General features: G+C 42.2%; 1 protein-coding gene across 3 annotated transcripts in view; it reads right to left on the reverse strand.

Moving 5' to 3' along the window:
• Positions 1–25,203, reverse strand: part of SVEP1 (sushi, von Willebrand factor type A, EGF and pentraxin domain containing 1) — a 125,596-nt gene extending 100,393 nt beyond the window's left edge. For 2 of the 3 annotated variants that reach the window (XM_048050550.2, XM_048050548.2), the window contains exons 1-3: positions 24,622–25,203; positions 5,363–5,618; positions 3,971–4,147 (exon numbers count right to left, since the gene is read on the reverse strand). In XM_048050550.2, the coding sequence (XP_047906507.2) occupies positions 3,971–4,147; positions 5,363–5,618; positions 24,622–25,119 (931 nt within the window). In that variant the 5' untranslated portion in view covers positions 25,120–25,203. The remainder of the gene's footprint in view (positions 1–3,970; positions 4,148–5,362; positions 5,619–24,621) is intronic. The other variant, XM_048050549.2, reaches the window with a different exon arrangement.
• Between the last annotated feature and the right edge of the window lie 372 nt (positions 25,204–25,575).

The following is a 25,575-nucleotide window of genomic DNA, read 5'->3' on the forward strand; positions in this document are numbered from 1 at the left end:
AAAAAAAAGAGAGAGAAGAGAAAAAAAAGGTCACAGTTCACATGATTTCACTTTTCCCTGGAAAAGTTTTTTACAGATCTAACTTATGTGCTGTTTTGTAGGCAAAACTGCTGGCCTGGTGGCCATGCAGATGATAACCAACAATGCTACATACTCATAAAAACTGCAAAGCCTAGGTAACCTACTGAATATTTATATACATGATGAAATTCTACATTTCAATAATTATACACATGTAGTGGACCAAAATTAAACAAAATAACACATTGTGCTATAAAAAATGTGGTCCACATGTACAATAAAAGAAATGACTGGCTGTAAGACAGCAGTTCCCTGCCCTCCCTGATACCTGTGGTTCTGCTCAGGAGGTAACCAATGAGATAAATGTGACAGGTGTCATCCTTTAGTTTCCCCACCATGAATCTATAAGGTCATTAGAACCATCAGACCACTTGCCAAAAAAGAACCTTGTTCTTTGGAGAGTCTCACTGAAAAAAAATGTGGAAAGAGGCTGTGTAAAAGATGTATTACCTAGCTTCCTAAGACAGAGAAGATACAAATGGACAGAAGGTACATCTGGACATTTTAGCTTTCCATGGAACAAGCAGTTGCCTTTTATAGCTCATCTTTTTATTGATGGAATGGAAGACCATGAAGGTCACAGATATATTTTTGCTGACATCTGTATTTTTGTTTGGTTGCATTTAGTTTGAAACTTAACATTTGTAATCATGGAAAGGAAGGAGAAAAAAAAGTGAAGACTTATTGAAGAAAAGGTGCTTAGGTACTATACAATAATTGGGACTGATTATGATACGGTCTCTGTTCTTTCTCTTTCTCCCTTCTTTTCTGATAATTGTCACAGATGTCCCTGGCTGCATAAGGCTCATAATGTGGGCCAAGAGGCTTTTGTTTGATTTGTTTTCTAAAGCAGAGAACAGTCAGTCTGTTCTTCTTTCTGTGGCACATCATCAACAACATTGCAAAGAACAGGAGGTGGTCACTGAAGCCAATTTCTGCTCTCCAGCACAAAGCATGTGGCTCCTATTTTATTTTATGGAAGCTTTCTAGGGTGTTTTTTTCAGGTAATGAGGTAATTAAAGTCCTGTTATGATTTGTGCATAGTTATTTTGGTGCTTCACTTTTAAAACCATAAACATCAATAAAGTGGCATAATGCAAAAGCACAAGGCCATACAGAAAATAACGACAGAAAATAACCAATATAGCAAAAGTTAACAGATACACTACAGAAGAACAGTTTCCCACCTTAATGAAAAATCATTTAAAAATACTTTACTTCATTAAGTAAACACAGGCTAGTATGGTATCTGCATGTTTAATCAATCAAATATAAGTTCTGTCAATGTAAACTTGCCAGAAGTCCCCCTGCTCATTATACATTGAAGAAAAGTTAAGAGGCATTCTTAAGATTCCTTGTCCTTTACAAATCCACAGCTATCCTCAGCTGGGAAATGTTAAAAAAATGGTTTGGAATCCTTTTCAGAAAAGAAGATTTCAGAATGTCTTCTTCATTTAAAGAACACATGTTGCCTTTTGTTTCTGTTTGTCTTAAGGAAGAATATAATAGTTGAATTCATCAGACATATTTAAAAGAACAAGCTTGAGTTGCTCTGGTCAAATGCTCCACAAAATATACGTACGCACCTTTTATCTTCACACAGAAAGCAAATGGCTGCAATCATAGTTTTATTTCAGTGTATCTAATACCAATCCCTTTAAATCCCTTTAAAAAACTTACTTTACAAACACCTGCTGATTGTAACAAAATGAAACTTTTCTTCTGCAGTTGTCAAATATCCATAAACATAAGTCAGACTTTTACCATTCCTAATGGCACTCAAAAGGTAAGCTCACCTCATCAAAAGTTCCTTTCTTACAGAAAGGGTAACATTAACTCTAAAATGATAGTCCCTCTGTCTTCAGAAATAGTTCAGAACAGTATTTAATGACACAGGCTATTGATAGAAGCAGAAATGCTGAGTTTATTTTGTTCAGTAGGTTACTAGGACATTCAGCTGAGGTGAACAAAATGGACTAGAATTCCAGAAGAAACTAAAAATGAAAATTTGACTTTATAAAAAAATAGAATTACTTTTGAAAATAAGCAGAATGTAATAGCTTATCTTTGTTTGGAGTTAAGTGAACACACTGGTAAACTCTATCACTTACATAAAACGAGATTCTGATCCAGTGTGTCAGTGACTCTACTACATTCCTCTGCTCATCTTGCAATCAAAACCCTACTGATTCCTGAATACTTACCTCCTTCACTTTTAATCAGATAAAAGTGAAGATGCCCCAGAGGCACAAGGAAAATTAACATTTACCTTGTGATAATCCGCAAAGAGCGTCATAAAACTGATAAAACTTCCCAACGCAAACACTGTAATATCTCAGTCCTTTCTTGCACTGGTGGCAGGCAATACCTTTCCCCCACTGCATGCTTAGGTGTAATCTTTTACTACTCTAGTGCAGGAATATAGCCATCACAGCCTCCATTAAAATGTTTCTTGAAGGCATTCTTCAGCTTCTAGTCACAAGCCTGCCTGTGTCTGGTGTCTGAGCAGAGCTATCAAGTCTTGCAAGTTACATCAAGAAGCCCTCTGCATGTGATGAAAATCACATTCAATGTAAGCAGCACAGCACTCAAACACAGCTATACAACCACAATCCATAGGTTATGTGATTAGGCATGAAGAGTGTAAGTGAGAATGTGAGGATGTAAAATCAATGTTAACACTGTATTTTGTTTCTAGCTGAGAAATATTTGATTATAAGTACTCCTTTTATCCAGCTCACAAAGCAAATATAACAGAGTTCAGATATGCTGACAGTTTTGGCATTTTTTTGTCGCATATGCATCCATTGTCCAATGGAGTTGGACAAAACCTGCTTATCTTTTCCTACAAGCACAGCTTGCCTTCACTTCTTATAATCACTGCAGTATGTGAACAACTATTTCATCAGATTATCTTGACTGCACGAAGGCTTTCAACTGAACTCAAATGTCTGTAAAAAGAAACTTCATACTGAAACCTGCTATTTATCTGTTTATCTATGTTCTTATTAAACAAAGGCATCTGGTATCCCCCAGAGCTGAAACACAACTCCACTGAAGACCAGTGGCTCAACTTTCCCTGCTACTTCCCTAGGAAATTCTATCTATTAATAAAAAAAATAAATAAGCTTGAAGTCCTCTGCCTAGTAATACAGCCTTGCTTTCATCTTTGCTTATGAACAACTTTACAGGGAACTCAGAGAGCCAGAATTTTGCCTCCACGTTTTTAACCTGACATGCAATAAAGAGCTATAAACTGTTGTTATTTCAACTGTACACTTTAAATGAATATTATTAAAAGCAGTACTGTTCCAAAAGCAGTAACAAGAACAATCTCAGCGAAATGTGATGACAACTTTCTGTTTAGCGACCGAAATGCCTTCTTCCTCTTTAGTTACTGAAAGTCAACATGAGAGAATTAAAGGACATTTAATTGACTGTAATATTCACCAAGTATTTATCCTGCAAAGATCCACATAGACAGCACTTCTCCAAACAAGGAAGTTTATGTAATTTCAAAATGTGATCAGTAAAATTCATGATAGAAAAAATCACCAGGAGCTCTTAAATGCAGAAGATATTAGTAAATCTGCAGTCAAAATATTTTGGTGATTACCATTTTAGGGATGTTTTAATGGGTCTGCACATTTGACCTACTCTTACCTTTTCTGGACATCTCTTTTGTCTGCTGCTGGAGGGAGATAAAGAGTGAGTTTGACTGCTACAACTCTTACATGTCTTTAGCCAGAAAGTTTTCCAAAAGCCAGAAATCCATTCTGATTCAGGTTCATAATCATAATCACCAAAAGAGCTGACCTCCCTAGACTGAATTAGCTACACATTCATGGCACACAGAGAAGAAACACAAGCACTGAGACATGAGACTCACCTGTGCATTCATGCTGTAGTCCTTTCCCATAGTATCCTTTTTCACAGATGCACTCAAACTGGCCAGTGTGAGTGCCACATTTACAGCTTGCCATGATGTCGCAGCAGTTTTCATTTGCCTCACAGAGATAGGAACAATGTGATATATCTTCTTGGATATAACTGCCAGAGGGCAGGTCTGAAATTATATCAATTTATTAACAAAAAATCCAACCCCAATTACCCCCACAGTGTCACATTATGTCATTAGTGACATTATTAAAAAAACCAAAACACAAAGGTTCCAGGTCCAGTTCTAAACTGTAGTGATGGTAGCATGAAGTAGAACATTTATTGACATAAAATGTAAAAAAATAAATAAAATAAATGGTGTTCTTATTCTGGAAAAATGTTCACTGAAACCAGTGATGCAAAGATCCCCGAGTTTTCTCACCTGGCTTTGCTTGATTCTAACATTGCCAGAAGGCAGTCTCACCCCCTACCGAAGCTGCTGAGACAGCCTACCCTTGCTTTGCTGGATGCTGTCACTGGCATCAGGAGAGCATTTCATCATGGGATGTACAACCAGTTGGTCATATAAAAAAAATCTTTTCTTTCATGCATTTACACAAAACAGTTAAACCTTAACTGGAATAAACACAACAGCAGTAAAGCATACTACTTACATAAAAGTAGCATGCTTTTAAAAATTAAATACCACATATAAATGCTAGTTAGTAGTCATGTAGCTATGTAGCATAGTAGCATGTGCTATGTCTCATTCAAGCAGGACTGGCTTACATATGAAGGTCTACTCATGTGTTCTCACTTGCTAAACTTCTTTTGCTTTTCATGAAGAACTTTTAAAGTAGAACCTTTATTCTACTTTGCAATAGAGTAGACTGAAAAAGGATAAAAGTAGAGTTCAAACTCTCTTTCCACCCCTTGCTTGTTTCAGTGTTATTGAATATGTAAGGCCCTAAAAATAAACTGTATTTACCTTTATACATAGGGATCTAAATTATTTCCGAATAGGCTAGCTTTTGTTGGTGTGTAAAATACACACTAGTTAGTAAGGCTAGTCCTAAGATGTGTATTGGGGGCCTCTTTCAGACAACAAGGTTCATCTATTCAAACAAAAGTTGCACAGTGCCAAGACCATAGTATGTTCTCCTTGGGCAAAATGTAGAGTAGAATGGAAGTGGATATACCAAGGAAGAGAATTTAGCTTACATTTTGCTGATGGTGAGTTAGTCTAACTGTTTATTCTTTTACCTGAGGAATGAACACCTCTGCTAGAAAGTAGGAGGAAATATCAAAAAAAAAAAAGGAATTTGCACTACACGAAATGCAGTTGCAAGACAGTGCTTTATATTCAGCCCTGTGCTGCCTGTAGGACTTCTTAGGTTAATACCTTCATGAAGAGCCCTGCGTGCCAGCGCTTCAAACTCAGTAAAACTGTGAAGAAGGTAACAGTGATCTTCTTTTGGATGGGAAGCCATGTCATTCAGTTCTCGGGTATTCCCCTGCCATATCCCGAAGGTGAAGATCTCCACTCCAAATTCACGCAAGGATGCTGCAATGGGTCTTGGGTCTCCACCATTGGAATATCCATCAGTAATGAGAAATATCACCTTTGTGGAATTGCCACGCGCATGCCGCAATATTTGCTGGAAGAGAAAATGAAATGGCACACCTCAGCAAAGCGTTAGCAGCAGTTAATCTACTTTCCTCCAGGATTTGGCTCCTTTTATTTGGTTACACAGCTAGACTAAGTCTTTGCAATACTACTCACCATAGCAAAGACCAACCATCTGCAAGCAGAGAGTATGGTTAGACAACACCAAACACTGACTCACACTTCAGATGGTCAATGTCTGCCCAATCACAGCTGTGAAATAATGACATGATCTGCAATGAGACAATTTCACGCTGACTGATAAAAGTCATCCATGTGTTAGACAGCAACGATACTGATCAGTGTTGCAGCAACTACGTTCAGACTGCCGTTTGATAGATAATACAATAAAAATCTAGTCCAAGACCAAGTCCAAGGACAGAAGTTCAGATGCTACCAGCTGTCTTAGCACCATGGAAGTGATGTAGACACAAACCAGCTGCAGTGTGACCAGCGTTTGACCAATGTTGTCTTTCTGTTCAGCATATGAATGCCACTTGGTTCCCAACTTGATAATTTTCACAGATACACAAACCTCTCACCAAGCCACACCATGAAAATGTCCTGCATACCATGGCACCCCCGCACTCATTACCATGACTTTCAGTATGTGATACATGGAGAAATCTTCTGCAGTTTGTAAGAGGTAACTAAGAAAAACAAATGTTTTACAAAGTGTTATTTTGCTCAAACATGCCCCCCCCCCCCCCCCCCCCCCGTGGATCTACTAGAAATCCTGTACGGATAAGCATATCAATGAAAGTTGAAGAATCCGTCAGAACCAGATATAAATCTTGAAAAGAGCTCTCACACACAACAACAAATTTTCATATGAATAACCTATGAATGGTTAAAGCTTCCACTGGAAATTTTTTCTTCCCACACATTCCTTTCTGCCCTTCCTCTACTATTTCATTGTCTAAAAAGTGAAATCCACTGAGTGTCTGGAAAGCAAAACAGTGACTATGTTGTTCTCCTCCTATCTAAGGCAGATGAGAAAGACTGATTTACACAGTGAGCCCAAAAGCAATTTAACAGTGTATGCATCAACGGAGAACAGGCCATAGAGCATGTACATACACAGGTGTGGATACGAAGGAAAAGGTAGTGAGACCAAAGAGATACTGTCGGAAACAATAGTCTTGAATATAAATCGTCTTGGATAACTCATGTGCAATGTGAAAATACAGCTATACCTGATGAGGCTTCATGAGTCTCCCTCTATGGAGGAGAGCTTCAGATACAGACAAAAACATGGGACTGGTCAGAAACAAGTTCTTAGTCATTGCCAGGCTAGTAATTAACAAAAAGGAAAGAATATGGGTATAACTGCTGTTAAAAAAAAGCTTCAAAAGAGTAAACATACACAGGGTGGCTTGCTTTTCTAAATGCACCCTCAGCGTGCTCCTGCATTCAGGTACAGAATCCTCGCTACCAGCACAACTACACCAGGGAAACTTGAACCTGGAGAAATAAGCAGTCCTTGAAACTGTAATTTTATCAATGGAAAGCAAAAGCCCAGAAGTGACAATAATCACTACACCATCATACATTTAGGAGTTGAATGCCAAGTCAAAGACAACAAACAACTATGTAGCTTAAAACAAACAAACAAAAAACAACAACAAAGCAAAACAAAAACCACACCAGTATTCTTTATTCTATGCACACTGCTCGCTCCTAACAGATCAAAACCCTTCCTTGAGTACTTCCCACAATGGTAACTGCTTTCCTGTTGGTGCTCATTTTTGCTTTGCTTTCAAGCGTGGGGTAACAAATGTGATCTGACATATTTTAATGCCATCTTACTATGTTCTGATCCACTAAATACTTAATCCCACTTCTGATTTATTGCTAGTCTTTCCCTAACAAGCATTTGGACCACTGCTTATTTCCACCCTAGTGTAACACTCCACATTTGTCCCTGTTGAGTTGCCCTTTTCTCTCTTACTGGTTTGCCAGCAACACTTTAGCTCATCTCTCATGGCCTCAAAAACTGCATGTAGCCCCACCCACCGTGCTGCAATCTACAAATTGAAGGATCATTCCCTAATACTTCATACAAAGCACTCACGACATATACTCAAAAGTGCCTGAGTGAAAACATGCCCCACAGGCTCCTGCCCATTTCATACTTCCAGTCTGACTGTGCACTAATGGTAATTTCTACCCACCCTATGCTTGTTCTTGGACAACAGGCAGAGCATCTTCAAAAATGCTGTGCTAATGTGCTATGGACCAGAAGCCACCCTATGGAGTTACCAGTCTTGTACTCAGCCACAGCCTGTCAGACAGTAAGTATATATGTGACCACCACTAGTTTCTCCTGGTGGCTCTCTGAGGCCCTAAAGCAGGTGATTCTGAAGGTGTATTCTTTCCTTTCTCTGTGAACTTAGGTAAAAGTAGAGATAAGTGATTTTCAACTTGTTAGCATGCAAATTGCCAGTTCATTTCAATAACTTTGTACCATGCTATGATCAATAAAACATACCATATATGGTAGACTTTCCAATGGTATCAACAGTACGTTCCAAAAACCATGTCATCATATGATGAGCAGTAAGTGTATTTAAGCCACTCTTGCATACACAAATTCTGAAAAGGGGGATGAACTGAGATGACAGGACAAGGAGAAATAGTTTTAAACTAAAAGAGGAAATATTTAGATTAGATATTAGGAGGAAATTCTTCACTCAAGGGGTGGTGAGGCCCTGGCACAGGCTGCCCAGAGAAGCTGTGAATGCCCCATCCCTGGAGGTGCTCAAGGCCGGGCTGGATGGGGCTTTGGGCAACCTGGTGTGGTGGGAAGTGCCCCTGCCCATGGCAGGGGGGTGGAACTGGATGGGCTTTGAGGTCCCTTCCAACCCAAACCATTCTATAGTTCTAAAATTTTACTAAGTTTTATAACAAAATCTTAAAGTAAGACTTACAAAATGAAACTTGTCTAGATTCCAGTTCACAAGTTAGGCCAGCCCAAAGAACCTGCAGAGATTTTACAACCTTCTCACTAAGCCAGGCCAAATTTCAGAACAATTTGATTTTGCAGTCCTTTGATTTCAGGTAGATTTTTAAAGCAAAACCAACCACATGCACGGTAAATCAAAGCACAGACCATTGGCACTGTGGTCTGAAATGCTGGTAGGTGAAGTGTTGCTGTTGTGCTTGATTTTATTACTAACTGTATGCAAAACCCAAAGGGAGTGAAACCAAATTCTCTTGCAGACACAACCCTCTGCAAACCAAACCCATTGTTCTTCATTTTCCTGTGTTATAAGTGGAAAACAAGAATGAAGTGGAAAACTAGAATGAAAAGAATCTGGAAGATAAAGACAAGTCAAACAACAATATGAAGACCAACATTAGGAAAAAATACAAATGCCTTGTTTCAGAATGTGTTCTGAAAGAGCTGCTCTAAAACAAGCAGCATTGCAAGCAGAGAATGATGCAGTGATACTTATAATTAACACTTTTAATTAACAGGTTTAGTATAAACTGTGCTATTTTAAAATAGAACTTAAGCAACTTAAACTTCTATCAACCTTTTAACTATTCAGGCTGAAATTTTCCTCCCAGGATGTTTGTCTTAAGCTGTTTCAGTAGAAATGTCTCTTATTTCTGAAAACAAAATGAGGGAAAACATATGCTCCAACCATATTTACTTGTTTTTTTGCAACAGTAGCATCTCTAGGCAGCATGGATTTTCAATCTGCTAATTGCATTTATAAAAATGATGGGCCTCTATCACCCCTATGGAAAAAAAAATGACCCCAAGCTTGTACAAACTGTGGAACGTGTGTAACTGGGGAAGAAACCACAACTTACATAGGGTTAAGAGACATTCTGGAGGCTGCCAGTGCAATTCTCGAAAGATCCCACCTGCATGCAGCTTGGTCTAGTAGAATACCATTTCAACCCACGATTATGTCGTAACATGCACAGAAGGGGGAACAAAGCTCAGTCTTGGCAGGACCTGCCTTTGTAATTTCAGTAATATCCTTTCAGCACCGTTTCCCTCTGTGCAAAGCACAAAGCTGCACAAACTGCATACGAAGGTAGCGGATGGCATTATACACAGCATCACTTTTCAGCAAGTCCTGCTCATAAGAGGTAGCAATCAAACCTCTGAATTTTCCCCAAATCAAGGGACATGTCTGCAAGGCCAATAAACATGCTAGCTTGACTCCCAGTAGTCTAGCCAGGGCAACGGGTGTCTTAGAAAGGACTACGTAACTAAATTAGCAAGGATCTCTGCTCCACAAAACTACACAGCCACCAATACCCTCCAAAAATGTTGAGTACACAAACCCTCTGTGTGTTTTCTGTGAGATCAAAAAAGGTTCGCGGGCTGTAAGTCCCATGAACAATAGCTTATCAAGCCCTCTTTAAAAGTGAACGTCGTGGGTTACAGTAAGTGGGAAGCGTCAGGAAAAGACCATTTACTAAGGGTCAAATGTCCCTTAGCTGTATGAGCCTGAGATACGGCAAGCAGCCAGTAGCTCTTCTGTCCCCTGCATCTGAAAGGGCAACCTCTTCTCTGGGGCAGCACTTCTGTCACACGCAGAGCTGGTGGGTAAGGGAGCATGAAGCTGCGCTGATGCTACCTGAGGTACTAAAACATTCAGGCACCAACAGATTTGAGCAGAGGAACTGAGCACAGGAACTGACGGAGAGGATTGCTACATATTGACCCCAGAAATCAAAACAAATCAAAGCCACTGAATAGCTTGGCCCACAAGTCTTGCAGCTGTAACTTTAGATACATATTCCCTGCTGTATAACAGCAGAGGAAAAGAACAAGAGAAAGAAACATTCAACATTTGAGGAAACAGAAAAAAAAGAGACATGTCTTTTTTTTACATCGTTTGTATATGTCTGGTGGCCCAGATGGTGTCTAGTATCTTTCTGAGAAAGCACAGTGGCATAAAGAGCAGGCCACCATCCAGAGCAGCTAACAATCCAAGTAAAAGTTTGTTGTCATGTCTTCTGAAAAGCCTTCGCATTATGCACAGTCAGTACAAAGACGCATCACTCGCCCCCTCTCTCCAATATCTGTGTGGCACTCTCATCATTTTTGCTTCCTTTAACCCTGACTTTAACACCTTCCTCTACTCCAAAACACCTCTACCCTTTCCTCTCCAGAAAGTCCCTTTGAAACACATATTTTTCACACAGAAATTTAATCTGGTTTTAGATTTCTGTTCACTCAACCCCTCAACTTGCAAGCACGCATGCAGTGGCTCCATGAATTTAGCCAGTCCCCATCAACTTCATGGACTGTATCGATGCAATGATGCTTTTCTTGCATGACCAGGCTCTCCGGTCCTTTCATACATTGTCAGGTTTTTCAATAAATAAAACTTAAGAGCCCACTGAACAGTACTGGGAAGTTGAAAGGATCCTGGAAACCTGCTTCTTTGGTATGAAGATCCACATCTGCTTCTGATTTTAACAACAAAACTGAGCACCAGCCATAACTGAAAATAAAGTGCCGAATGACCTTCATAACTGAGAACATGGCCAATTCGATCCCTACTACAAATTAGTACTAAGGGATAAGTACAAACAAAAGAAAACAATTAATAATCTTGATGATTGCAAAATAATGCATGGGGCCACTAGAAACACCTCCTCTTTGACTGTTTTAGTACCCATTTTCTTGTCTACACTTCCTTCAGAGGAGAGATCAGTCAGTTTCAGCAGTTCTTCCAGATCTTAAATAAAACATTCTTTTCACATTAGCAAAAAGTTATTACCATCTGTATTGTATTCAATCTGTGCTTAGTGTGTACAAATATCTGGCAGACTCACCATTTCCTTTGTGCCAATAGCAGCCCTTAGAATTAAAAAATGAAGTCTTGTGCAATAAAAAGTTATCGTACGAAATCCTGCTGTAGAAAGTCACTACTCCAAGGCAAAATGAAACTCTAAAACTACAGTCACAAATGCCTCTAAACCTCCAATTTCTGTGCTTCTAATGTTAAGTTTGTAAAAGAAAATCAAAACCAAAGACTTCTTCAGCCACCTAACTGCCACAGCAATGACAGTGTTGAGGTTCTTTGTTACTGCCCCAATTACACGTTCTGCATCTAATCCATAAACATTTGATCCTGGGCCTAATCCCCGTCCTTATTCAGTATTTGGCTTTTAAAGAGGATTTTAACCATACAGAATTTGCCATTAATACATCTGTCTACAGGGAAACAAACTGAAATGGGTTAATCTGTCTCACTTTACAAAACTAAGCCCTTACTAACTGATAACATCAGTCAGACCCAGGATCCTTGCCAGGAGGAGCTTGCCTTAAAAGGTTTAAGTTGGAACCTAGCTTTCACAATCACATTATCCAAGATTAATCACAAAAACTACGCTGCTCCTTGTACACCGTGCAGGGAATAACCTACGTCAGGTCTACAAAGGGAATGTTATCTGTTGTAGGACAGGAAGAACCATCGCTGTGCCTCAGAAATGAAACAGAAAACCCTTTATCACAAAGCCATTTATCTCTGCTGTACCAATAGACCACTTACATTGTATTTATTTTCACCCTAGGAATTACAGAGAAGCTACAAACCAAGCGATGAGTGTTCAACAGGACTAGATGATTATTTTACCCAGAGGATCATTTATTCGCTCTAACATAAATTATTCCCATTTAAAAATATTAATAGCTATACATAATACAACATAATCACCATTAAATTTATACTAAAATTAGAAAAGTGTTCTTTACTACAAAAAAAAAAGTATAGATTTGACCTATAATTCCAAATACAAAAACGTCTTAATTTCTTAGGGATGGGTTCAGAAAGGGAGCTGTGCATCATTCACAAAGGGAAATGGCAAAGCTAAATACTTCTGTGAATCTCACGATGTTTCAAGCTTCCTCTGCTTTCATTCTTCCTGCAAGCAGAAAGTCCAAGCCTGGTGGGAAATTTTACCTAAATGAATATTCTGAAAGGAAAAAAAAAGTCCCTACTGTGACCAACCCTAGCTTTTGATGGAGTTGAGAAATCTCATCACAGAATCCTAAGCAATCCCAAGTTGGTCATGTCACAGGAGTAATGCAGACCTAGGTGGCAACATAAATATTGTCCCCTAAATCATGATGCAGATATTGCTCCTCTACACCTCCTGTGCCCCCTCTCTAAAACAGCAAACATCTCATTTCACCAGCATCTCTTTAGGTCACTAGACACTGCTACTTCCATTGCTCCGCTCAATCAAATCTTATCCTCTCTTTAGCTTTCGTTGCTTCTTTCAGGAGAGGAACTAAAAATATTCTATAGTTAGAGATTTTGCTTCCCAGTTGTACCTTTTGCCACTTTCTTCTGCACTGCTACACAAACTCTAGAGAATGAGCTGTTACCTCCATATAAGAAGTTATCAGAAAAGCTTTCCTGGAATGTTTGCCTAGCACATCCTGTTTAGGGTAACAGTTTAGGGAAAAGTAATCTATATGGTGAATCTGGATATTTAAATAGTGCTAAAACTAAAAGGCTGTTAAGAAAACAACCACCACCACCACCACCAACAAAAAAGTTATTTAAAATGCAGTGATTTTGTGCTGGTCTAGTCTTGCACTTCAACAATTTTTACTTCAGTGGAACAATACACTGGCACTATCAATTTTCTCATGATTCTTTTATGTAATAATCAACGGGTGATCAAAATCATGTGTGTAGTCTATGCATGCATTTTTTTTTTTGTCTTTCCTATCCATTTTCATCCTATCTTCAACTTTCGTCTTTTCTTTACGCAGTGTGTCACTGTCATGGCATGCAGTCATCTTTCCTTCATCCTTTAAACTTCTCCAACTTAAAAGTGTTTTTTGACAATCTGAGAGTGAACTTTCTAATCTCTTGTCAATAACTTACTTTATTCATTAAGATTCTTGCAGTAAGTGGTGTTCTTAAACGTATCTGTAGAAAAATGCTAGTATTTCATTTTTTGCTTACCCACAGCACTGAACTCCCCAGTATCTCTAAGTAACTGGTAAGTACAAACTCAGCAAGTCTCACAATAGTTCTTCTCAGAAGTAGCATGAGGTGCAAACAAGAGGCAATGGACACAAAGTAAAACAGAGAAAATTCCACTTAAACAGTGGAAAATGGTATTTTTACTACAAAGGTGATCACACAGGTTTCTCAGAAGCCTTTTAAGCTCTCCATCCTTGGACATACTCAAAACCTAAATGGACACAGTCCTGAGTATCCTGATTTTGTCTTTGTATAAAGACTACTTCTTCCCCCTACCATCCAAACAAAAACCAAAAACACAACCCACAAACCACCACTGCTTTTGCAATCACAGGAGCCACCACATACAATTTTGACCTAGGTTCAGTTCTACACAAGTGCTGGGACTGTTAGGTCCGATGACTTGGACATTTGGGTGGCTAGCAGCTTTGAGCTCCAAACTGTAGCAAACAGAATACGCCTATTCTCCAAGAGACAATAACACATCATCCTTTAGACTTCTAAACTGGACATTAAAAGAGAAGGCATCTTATATACATAGCCACTTCCTCAGCTCCTGGTGCTGTACAACCTTTTAACAAGTTACTCAGGAATTTGAAAAGCTGCTGCAGTCTTCATATATTGCTATGCTGGGTGCTATATTCAAAATACCATCTTGCTAATAGATCTGAGTTTCATCTGAAAAATGTAGATTTTACTAATTTTCTTTGTCTTTGAGCAATTGTCATCATTAATATAACCAAGATGTCACTTGATTTCTCTGGTACGCTCCAGTCTTTGGCTAGTAATTTAAAAAAAGGGACTCCAAAATATTTTACTGAATACGTAATTAATCTTCATGTATTTTCAGACAAGTATTCACACCACTATTGACTGGTGAATCTGCCAAAGACTTTTTTGAGTTTGTTTTAAACATTCATTTCTCTAAAAATACAGGGAAGAAGCTGAACAGAGTAACTAATACCCAAAGGACAAACACACTTCGTGACCTGTCCTATCTACTGCCAGCTGTCACTGCTGAATTATCTTCTGAATTTTTGCTCCAGGACTGCTGGAATCAAGCAACATGCACACAGTTATCACTGGTAAGAGCTGTCTCAGCCCAGTGGGGTGTGTGGGAGTATTTGATAGAGAAACAAGACAGACAGCTAGACTTCCTGCTTCACTGTTTATACTGTGTATGTTCAGCAAATCACCACAGACCTGCCTGTTAAAGCTTTTTATAGGCTGCCTGTCAGATTCAAGGAGGTTCTTCATCCTCCCAGTTGAAGTTACCAGGTGAGACTGGGAAACAGTGTAATATTAACATGAGCTTTTGTTTTGAATTGTGTTCACTTCATAGAGAAGTAGCTCAAAAACTTGGACAGGGTCCTAGTCCCATAAACAGCCTATGCTTGAGAATGTTGGCACCCCAGTCTTGGAGTTCTGGGTCTTACCCCTGGTCTTTCTAGCAAGACAACCACTGGGAAGCAGGAAGACAGACAATAACAGTGGCAAATAGTAATTTCGACAAACCTCAACTCTCTGTTAACACAACATCTTTCAGATTTTGTCAAGGACATGCTTCATGTGAGCAAAAGGTTGCTATTGCTATTAAAGAGCAACGCTGCTTTTAATTTCTGCAGCTAGGACAGTCAGAAAATTCTGAGCCACAAGCATTCTTCTGTCCTGCTTGTAAAATCTAACTTTCAAATTCCACTAACAAGTGGAACTAGAGGAGAGAGGCTAAAAAAGTGCCACAGAACATGCAAAATGTATTACAAACAGAATATTAATGCGGAGGTTCATGTCAGGAAGTACTGCTAAAAATGATGTATTTTGCTAGAAAGACCTCTCGTAAGGCTGGGAAATGTATTACAAATAAAACAACTTTTTTCCCCTTGACCTCTTCAAAACTATAATGTCTTTCCTATCCCAGGAACAAATCACTTAGTAATGTTTCTGGTTTGGCTTTGTGTCTCTGGAGAAAAGCACGTGGTAAAACTAATTTCTCTGTGAAGGTGCTAACTCTAAAGGAGTGGGGATCAGAGGGTACTGAGTGTCAGGCCACTCCAGCAAAGTCTCTGAGAGAAAAGGACAGAAAATGGTTTTCTCAGGAGAAGTAATCTACTCTTGAAACATTTATGAGAAGATAATCCAGATGCTATAGCAATGAAAGGTTTATTTCATTGTCCTGTTACTTCTGCTATTGTATCAATGAGACTCATGCCAATTCCTGCAGCAGTATCTCATGTTTCCTACCTTTCTTCCACCTGTTTTATGTTGTTACACCAGGCTGGAGGCTTTGTTACACTAGGCTGTAAATAATGAGTCTGCCTTTTAAGGGAGGCTTGTCTTTGCAGACAAGCAACACAGTGGGTGTTGGCACACCTCTTTGCATTCCCAAACATCCTCTCCTCCTCACTTACCTAGCTGGTTGACACAACACAGTTCAGGAAAGCCGCTGTACACTGTGCAGTGGAGGTCCTTCCAGGCAGGAACATCCACCTCAATTCTTAGAAGTTAAAGGTATGAAAAATGTTAAATGTGTTCTGATCATGAGACATTGTAAAGGTTGGAGTTAGACCAGCTTCTGCAGCCCACGGAAACATGCTGAAGTAGGTCCATGATCACAAGGCAAGGAACAAATACCCAGTAATGTGGGTTTCTGCATTGGTAGTGCCCAACTCCCTGGTGGTACCGACCCAGCAACAAGAGAGAACACCCTTCTTTGGGCTGAGATGAGAACATTCTCCTACGGTTGCCCACTTTTTTAAAGAAAGCGGTACTTCTCTTTGTTTTTTTTTATGCTTAGCACAAAACAACTCAAGAGCATCAACAAGACTAGAATAGACCAACACTGGTGGAATAGGTAAAAATGAAAGGGTCTCTCACAGAAACGAAAAGCAGACTTCAGATGACTAATGTACACCACCTCAGCAAAATCCATGCCATTATTAAAATTGGCTATTTGCACCGTTCCCTAGGACCTCTCTTAAACACTGTAACAGTTTCTTCGCTTCTGAAAGGCTCCAAGTACAGGCAATCTCCTAGTCAAAGCAGATGAGAAAGAAAGCATCAGCTCATCATTCAACTCTACCCTACGCAGCATCACCAAGAGGTACTCCTCAGAAACAGAAGTCACAAAGCACTCTATGCAGTTAAAGGAGGGATGAAGTGATATACCCATAAGGGTCTTTTCAGCCTTACAACTCTATGAAGAATACTCAGGAAACACAGTCAGTCAACTGGAAACTAGTAAAAACTGATGTGCTTTCCATAGATTTTCATGAAGACTATGACTAAATCTCACTTGGCTTCAAAGTTTTTCTTTCTGCTGTCTATAACCACACACATCTCTGAGTACCACTGCCCAAACTCGTAGCAGTGCACCAGGCAATAAACAAACAATATGCCACAGTGAGCATCTCAAAATCGAAGAAAAAGGGGACTTCAAGTTATTTTGTGGACTGGTGTGCCATTCTCAGAGAAAGCTGCGTAAGAAAATTTCTAGGCCAAGAGCCGTGCAGAAGTGTAAAGGTAGATGGTAACTTTCACGCTTTCAGGCCAGGTTTTAGTAAGCCATAGACACTGCATGAAAGTACTGCAAACCACTCCGTTTGATAACAATTCATTTATATATAACATTTTGCATTGCTGTTACTTACCCCTTAACACTTGCATTAACATACTCTTGGAGTATATTCAAAGACAAACTGCGATTTGGAAGGGCATGAGGTTCACAGTGTTAAAGAGAAGAGGTAAGTGACTTTTTCACGCCATGAAATACAATTCTTTGAGAAGCAATGAAGAACAGAAGAACGCTCGCTAGTATTTTTTGTTTTGGATCAGAACTAACAAGTTTATTGCTTTTAGGGATACTGGAGAGGGAAGATCATGGAGAATAAGGGAGAGTAAGTAGGTGTTTACATCAGTTCAGAGTCTGGAATTACATGCTCTATCTACGCACCTGCAGCTGCCTGTATACTCAACAGAGAGGGAGATGCTGGAATAGAGCTTCAGCTAGAAATGCTGTACGGAGGTGCTGCTGGCGGGAATGACCCTGAGGGAGGTCTCTGTAGGGATGTCAAGCTCCCAGGCTGAGGTGCTTGAGTCTGTGCTGGAAATCATGCTGCCTCTCTCTCCTGAACCTCACACTGATCAACTCACTCCACCTTGTTGAACTGAGGAGGCAAAAGGGTAGGTAGCAGTATCCTTCAGTGCTTCTTTGAAACACGTTATTTTAACATTTTAAAAACAAATTACACTTAACTTAAAGGGAAGATAATAAATGTCCAGTCTGCTAAATACCAGACTTCCAAACCACACGCTTCTGGTTACACAGAAGCAAAACACAATTCTGGGAGCAGAAACAGACCAATTTCCAACAAGTAGGTTTCTACCAGGTAACTCTACTTAGCTTCATAAATGATGTTAAACCTAGAACTTTTCGCCAGCCCTGGCCAATAAGGCAGAGGAAAATGTAATTATTTCATAAATCTCTAAGGTGGGCCCATTTCAGGCTAGGCCCAAAGACAATGAACAGTGTGCAGATGTGTGTCCTGACTCTGACCCTGCTGTATCAATCTTGTGAGCAAAACCTACGCAAAACTGCAGTATGCAGGACAAGTACTTTTCACAAACACCACAATGATTAAAAGTGGTAATTTAGAGCTGACTGTAATGCTGGCTGACAGGAACTCCACTCCCAGTTTGCTCAGTAATTGTTAACAACCAGCTCAGCAATTTCAAAGGTGACCACAGAGGTAAAACAGATCGACTTCTATATTTTTCACCTTTAACTTCAAGGCTGTCTTAGGACTCACAGAAGCCCACTGCTGTCAAATACTCTGTCAGCTCCATCTGACCAAAGCCACCATCTGATATTTAGAGGACCATGCCTGAGATAGATCAGATCTCCTGCTCTCTCATTATCATCTGCTGATTATGAAGAGATCATAGGAACAGAAATCCATAAACACATTTTTGGTAAACTGACAACATACACAACTCTAAATGCAAATCTTTTCAATGAGATTATACTACCTTTTTTTTTTTTTAATAAAAAAAAAAAAACTCAAGGTAAGATTTTTTTTCCAACTCCTTTTGATTCAACAATTTTTAATTTCAAAATGAGATACTGAACCTGAAAATGCATTGAAGTTATAGGCCAACTGTTCTTAGTGGGAAACAATGCTGCATCTTGTGCTTTCATGCTTCTGATGTATAGAAGAAACAAACCAACCACTGCATATTTAAACAAGCATTAAATAAGCATTAAATTTGTTTATCCTAAATTGATATGTGCTTACATTCTTTTGAGGGTCATTTTTTTCATGTTTGTTAATTGGATGATAACAGAACACCAAATCTGTCATACTGGCTGGCTGTTTGTCATGCTCCCTCAAGATCAGGTTAGATACAAAAGCCAGATTTTATTTTTAAAGATCAGATGCAGTCAGAAATAGAAAATGTGTCACTTGAGTCTGTAGGTGTTGTGGCAGACCTTCCACTTACATATACTACTGAATTCAGTGGAGCATAGCTGAACTACAAAAGCAAAATGCCCAGCTTTTTAATGTGACAATTGTCACAACACAGAGCAACAACCACAGCCTTTCTCAGCTACTATTGCCCAGCTGCTTAGAACAATTAACTTGGCTATTTAGGGATGGCTATGGGTACGTGAACTCTGACTTCAGCTCAAGAGCACTGCAGCCTACAACTTCCAAGTCCAGTTTTGAAGAACTGCCATTTTACTTACATTGGAAGACAGAACATGGCCTGTCTTCTGAGAAGCAGCTATTACTATTTTGTCAAAAGGCTGCTACATGGAGTAGTTTAAATCATTTTTATTTTAATCTTTTTTAGCCCCTAACAACCAGTGCAGCTTCTGGCCATATAAATTGTCCAGCTATAAAGACAGAGCCCTCTTTTTTCTGCTAGCAAGCACGTAACTGTGACTATGGTTAGTATCTTGGGCACTGAGGACATACCATTAAACTCCTGCTCTGGTATGATGGTCCCATTACTATTTCTTGATCAATCTGGGAAGAAACACAGAACGCTCCCCCAAGGTGCAGTGGGTGCTGATGGCACTGGTTACCTCTCAGGATCAGAAGCTCCACACGAAACACTCTTTCATGTACTCCAGCAGGGTGCTGAGGTTTTGGAATAGGGAGTGTCGGGTACCTACACCTGGGAAATTCAGCACTTCACACTAAAGGGAGCTCTTTGGGCTTTAGGTGCATCCCCTCAACAGCACCGCTTCCCCAGGCCTGCCTGTACTTTCTTCACTTCTGCTTCAGCTATTTCCTCACTGTCGCAACAGCCCCGCAGCGTTCCAGAATGCAGAAAGCAATCTGCTTAACATCTGCTGCAAGCGGTTTGTGCTGTCCCATCAACTCACGACGAGAAAAACTGGAGCCAAGAGAGTTTTGAATGAGTGAGCTTAGTTTCTTCCCCTTCCTTACACTATTTCTGGTTACATACACATTACAGGAAGGACTGCCTCTAAGTTCATACCTCTAAATAACTGCTTTAACAGATATTTTGTTATGCTAAGTATGTTTTATAACTCAACATCTGTTCTTCTTAAGATGCACAGTCTATACAAATAAGAAAATGAGTCTTAAGCCACATGTATTGATGGCCTTTGAAGGAAGTTTTGTTGATCTTAAAACTGAATTCTGAATGACTTCATGCCAAAACTCTTTCTCCATTTTTATATTAACTACTCTAGATATCATACAAGACATATACATAGGGCAAGCCACATTTTATCTGATTGCATAGATGATATTGTTGAATAAATTTTCAGTCTTACTCAAGCTACAGCTTTCAGCCATAAGGTGAGGACTGCAGCATCTTAAATTTCACAGTCAGTGCTAACATCCTGGGAATCCAAGACACAGAAAAAAGTACCTCCAACAAAGCCGTTATTTACTCCAACTGCTTGAAGCAGACCCTGTGTTATGTCAAAGTAGATGCTATCTCACCATCTAGTTTTAGAAGCAGCATACAGGGGTTTTGACTGATACTTGCCAAAGGTCCAGATTCAGTACCCAGTTCCCTGCTGTTCCTTCTTCTCCTGCCTTATATGCTAACAAACAAAGTTAAAACCACAAACCTCCTATGACCTGTAAATATGAAGTCAGTAGTCAAATAACAAGAAGAAAAAACTACAGCATCTGGAAGGTTGGCCTGGAGACCACCACACTTTATGAGCTAGTAGGAAGGTATAAGTAGTGCTTCCTACAGACGTAGAAAACTAAATTTTAAGAGTAAAATTATATTCAAAAACATTCTACTGTGTGTGCAGATGAACACAACACTGATAATGGCTAAGCAAAACTCACCTTGAAATGTTATTAAGCCACTCAGAATCCAAACCTGAAAAACTTCCCCTCACTGGGGAACTTTAACTAGCAAGCACAACAAACACACCATCAAATTCTTGCAATCTGAAGCTAACGGAAGATGTCTGTGGTGCATGTAATTGCAATGGATCAACCTCTTGGATGAACTAAAGATAGGACAAAGTGGATTGTTTTTTCCCAAACCTGCAATTAAGTCCTGTCTCTGGAGCTCTAGAAAAAAAGACCATGGCAACAGAAACTCTCTGACACCTGGATCACTGAGAAAAGTAACACAAATACCAGGCTTTCTTACATCAGTAGATGTATCTAACGCTTGCTAGCTGAAGCGTGACATGAAATCCCAAACAGGGTCACAAAACTAAACACTGATAGCAGCTGCTGTCTTTTGTGGTACGAAGACACATACTTCTACGTACCTTATACGATTTGTCTTTGATCTGCTGGGTAGGAATTTTGTCGAAGTTTGGTCCACACGTAAGCATGGACAGCTCTGACAAAATGCAGAAGCTCTGCAATAAACTTCTCTGAAAAGCACCTCTAAAGAGGGTACAAAACCGCAGAGCCAAGGAGAACCAACCCCCCTTTTTTTTTGGAAGAAGATGGACACTGAATGAACTTGCAACATTTGGTGAAACCGAGTAGCTCTGCATTCAGGGGATGTTAAGTGAAGAGTGTTGCTGCCACGGGTTCTGTTACAGTAAATATTAAGTATATCACGCTCCTGTTCATTTACTACATCCCACTCCCAGGTACGCCACCAACCGGCCTGATGACCTTACAGAATTCATTTATCCCTCTCTGTACCTCATTTTTCCAAAGAACTGTCACGGACTTGAGCAACTCACTTTGAGACATGGAGAGTAAGTGCCAGGATTATAGTAGTGATGCACTTTCCTTAGTTTTCTGTTACTACGACACTTAACTATTTGTTAGAGTTTGCCATGCTTTGCAGATGCTTTTGGTTTTGGAAAACAAGCAGAGAATTCTGGTTAGAAGCAGAAGAAACCCCACATTAAAGTATAAGAATAAAAATGCGACATTTTAGGAAAGTGAAAGAAAAAAATAGTATCAACTTTAACAAAAGAAAGTTAGAAACAAAGGACAGCAATATAAGAGTCCATAGGGAACACCAACTTTGTAATACTTAAAATACTTCTCTAAATTTGTTCCAGCAGTGGTATTTCAAACATAGAACAGTCATTCTCTGAAGAGTCCTAGAAAGGACAGTATTCCCCGAAGCTGCAATTTGTCTCACATGAAGAAGACACACTGAACAAAACCACAGGACAGCATCTTCAACCAAAAGTCAGCAAACCGTGCAAAATTTAACTGTGTTACTCTATCTCAATTCTCTCTGCCACCATGGGAATGTTCTTCTTCCCATGTTCTCCTGGGACCACAGTGTAAAATGACAGCGACGCTGTGGTATCCACAAGGCTTAGCTGTGCTCATAAAAATAAATTGTAGGTTTCTGAACTTTTGTTTATTTCATTTCAAAGGTATGATTAGTTCAGTCTACATGTCCAAGAAAGCAGCATTTCTTTAAGTTATGTTTTGTTTGTAACAATATTTTTAACTCGTATCATTAACTTTTTCCACACAACATCTCTGAGATGGATCCGCATCAAATCTTGATTCCAGAATGGAAGATCTAACACAGGAATGTCTTTTCCTAAAGCACGTTTTCCACGTGTAACTCAGGGCACACTGGAAAATGGTTTGCCTGTCTCCTGCCAAACGTGGAGAATAATCGTTTCCAGCTTCATAAGCCTAACACTGATGGACATCTTGCAGCCTCGCTCACCAGCTACAAATGAGCGCCTAAGATGTTTCAAGATAAATACAATCAATGATCGGCTACAGCTCACTACCAGAAATTAGACATAAAAATACCAAAAAATTGGACTTGCTCGGGAATGCTCTTGCACACAGAGGCCAAACGGCCAGGAACAGCACAGTCTACCCTCATAAAAAACCTTCCAGAGCAGACTGGCTGTCCACCAGTGTCTACTGGGAATCCTCCCCAGCATGCAAAAGTGCCAGCACATGCCCAGGATCTGCCCTGACCACACTTGTGCCGTGGGACTGAGTAACAACTTAACACCACAGACAGTGCCATTCCAGCGCCTGGAAACGTTCCTGGGCATGCTTCTATTTATTGGTAGGCGACACACAGCCTGAGGGCACCTATGTCACTCATTAGCAAGTGAAATAGTCACCTGGCGACAGTATGTAGACATCCCTGACTGCTGACAGCTATCGGGGAACCGGGTCCCACTGCCAAGAAGCGAGGCAGATGCCAGACTTGTCTCGCATGTATCTCTGTCACTTCTGAAACCGCGTCCACCCTCCTTCAAAAAGCACATTTCACGCATTTATTTGCAACTGCTTCAGAGAACAGAGGGGCTGCAAGCGCAGGCAGTATGGAATGACGGCGACAAGTTGCCCTGACCAGACTACGCCATGTCCCACACCACCGTGTAGCTCCGTGCACCTTGACACCACCGCATGCAGGATCACACACCCCGCCACCACGTGGAGGACCACACTCCACACCACCACCACCAAGAGGATCACACCCTACACCACCACCACCAGCAGAACCACCTCCACCACACACTGGACCACACTCCACACCACCAATACATGGAGGATCACACACCACCGTCACTGCACACAGGATCACACTCCACACCACCGCCACACGCAGGGCCACACACCACCACAGCATGGAGGATCACACATTACCACCACCTCAAGGAGGACCATATTCCACAGCACCAACAACCACATGGAGCATCATGACCACCACAGCCTGGACCACACACCACCATCACGTGTAGAAACAGATGCTACACCGCCACCATCACCACATGCAGGACACATGCCACCAGGACATGCAGGACAACACTCACCCCCACAGGGAGGCTCATACCCCACACCTCCACCACATGGAAGACATTACACCACTCCGTCACCACCACAGGGAAGACCACACTCCACAGCACCGCCACAAGCAGGACCACTCTCAACAGCACCACCACCACTACATGCACACCATATGCCCCCAACAGAAGGAGGATCCTACCCCACACCCCCACCACCACCACATGGAAGACCCCACGCCACTCCACCACCACCACCACATGCAGGACCACATTCCACAGCATCACCAGCTCCACACGCAGGACACACACCACCAGCACCTGGATGATCATATCCCACAACACCACCACACAGAAGACCCCACGCCACTCCGCCACCACCACCACGTGCAGGACCGCTCTCCACAGCACCACCACCAGAAGGAGGACCCTACCCCACACCACCACCACGCAGAAGACCCCACGCCACTCCGCCACCACCACACGCAGGACCACACTCACCCCACAGGGAGGCTCACACCACCACACGTTAGCCCACACCACCCCACACCCCCACCACGGGCAGAACCCCCACTCCGGGCCACCACCACACGGAAGCCCCCACACCACCACCACACGCAGGACCACACTCACCCCACAGGGAGGCTCACACCCCACACTCCCACCACAGGGCAGCCCCCACACCCCCACCGCGGGCAGAACCCCACTCCGGGCCCCCACCACGGGCAGACCCCGACTCGCCCCCCCCACCCCGCGTGCCTCCCCCGGGCGCTCACCGCCGCCTGCTGGAAGGCGCCCTTGGTGTAGGTGCCGCCGCCGCGGTAGGCGATGGCGGGGATCTCGCGCCCCAGCAGGGCGCACTTGTGCTGCTGCGGCCGCCGCCGCGAGATGTAGTCCACGCGGGGCGCCACGTTGCTGCGCGAGGAGAAGGTGACGATGGCGACGCGCGTGGCCGCGGGCACGACGGGGAAGTCGGAGAGCAGCTTCTTGACGAAGCGCAGCTCGCTGGCGAAGTTGGCCGGCCCCACGCTCGACGACTCGTCCACCAGGAAGACCAGCTCCAGCCGCCCGCTGCGCGCCCGCAGGCGCCGCACCTGGCGCTTGAAGGCGCGGCCCAGCCGCTCCACGCGGCTCCCCGTCGTGTCGGGCAGCGCTGCCGCCGCCACCGCCGGAGGGGCGGCCAGGGCCGGCGAGGCGAAGGTGGGCGCCCGGGGGCTCTGCGGCAGCGCCAGCGACAGCCCCCCCAGGCAGCACAGGGCCACCAGCGGCCACATGGCGGGCGCGGGCGGACGCCGGCGGCTCGGGCGGAGGGCGGCCGGTCACCCCCTCGTCGCCACACCTCCTCGCAGGGCGGCCCCCAGCAGGTACCCGCGCCCCTTTAATCCCCCCCGCCCCTGTGTCCTCCCTCCCCGGACCGCCCCGGACCGCCCCGATGGGTGCCGGGGGTGGGGGGACACGGGACGGGGCGGTGTGCTCGGTGTGTGTGTGGGGGGGGGCTCCCCGCGGCGCCCCGCTGCATGGAGCTCCCAGAGAGACCCCCCTGCACAGCCCCGGGACCCCCCGACCGCGGGGGTGGGGGGGGAGAGGGGCACGGTTTTTCTGAGAAAATGTCCTTCTCTGGGCTGCTGCGAGGTGCGCCGGGACTTGTGAGCTGCGGTTCCCCGCAGCCGCTGGTTCAGTGTCAGCCTGCTCTGTCCCGAGCAGTAACTCGGTCCCCGAAAATTTCCCTC

The sequence above is a fragment of the Anser cygnoides genome, chromosome Z, assembly GCF_040182565.1.
Source record: "Anser cygnoides isolate HZ-2024a breed goose chromosome Z, Taihu_goose_T2T_genome, whole genome shotgun sequence".
Taxonomy (NCBI): Eukaryota; Metazoa; Chordata; class Aves; order Anseriformes; family Anatidae; genus Anser; species Anser cygnoides.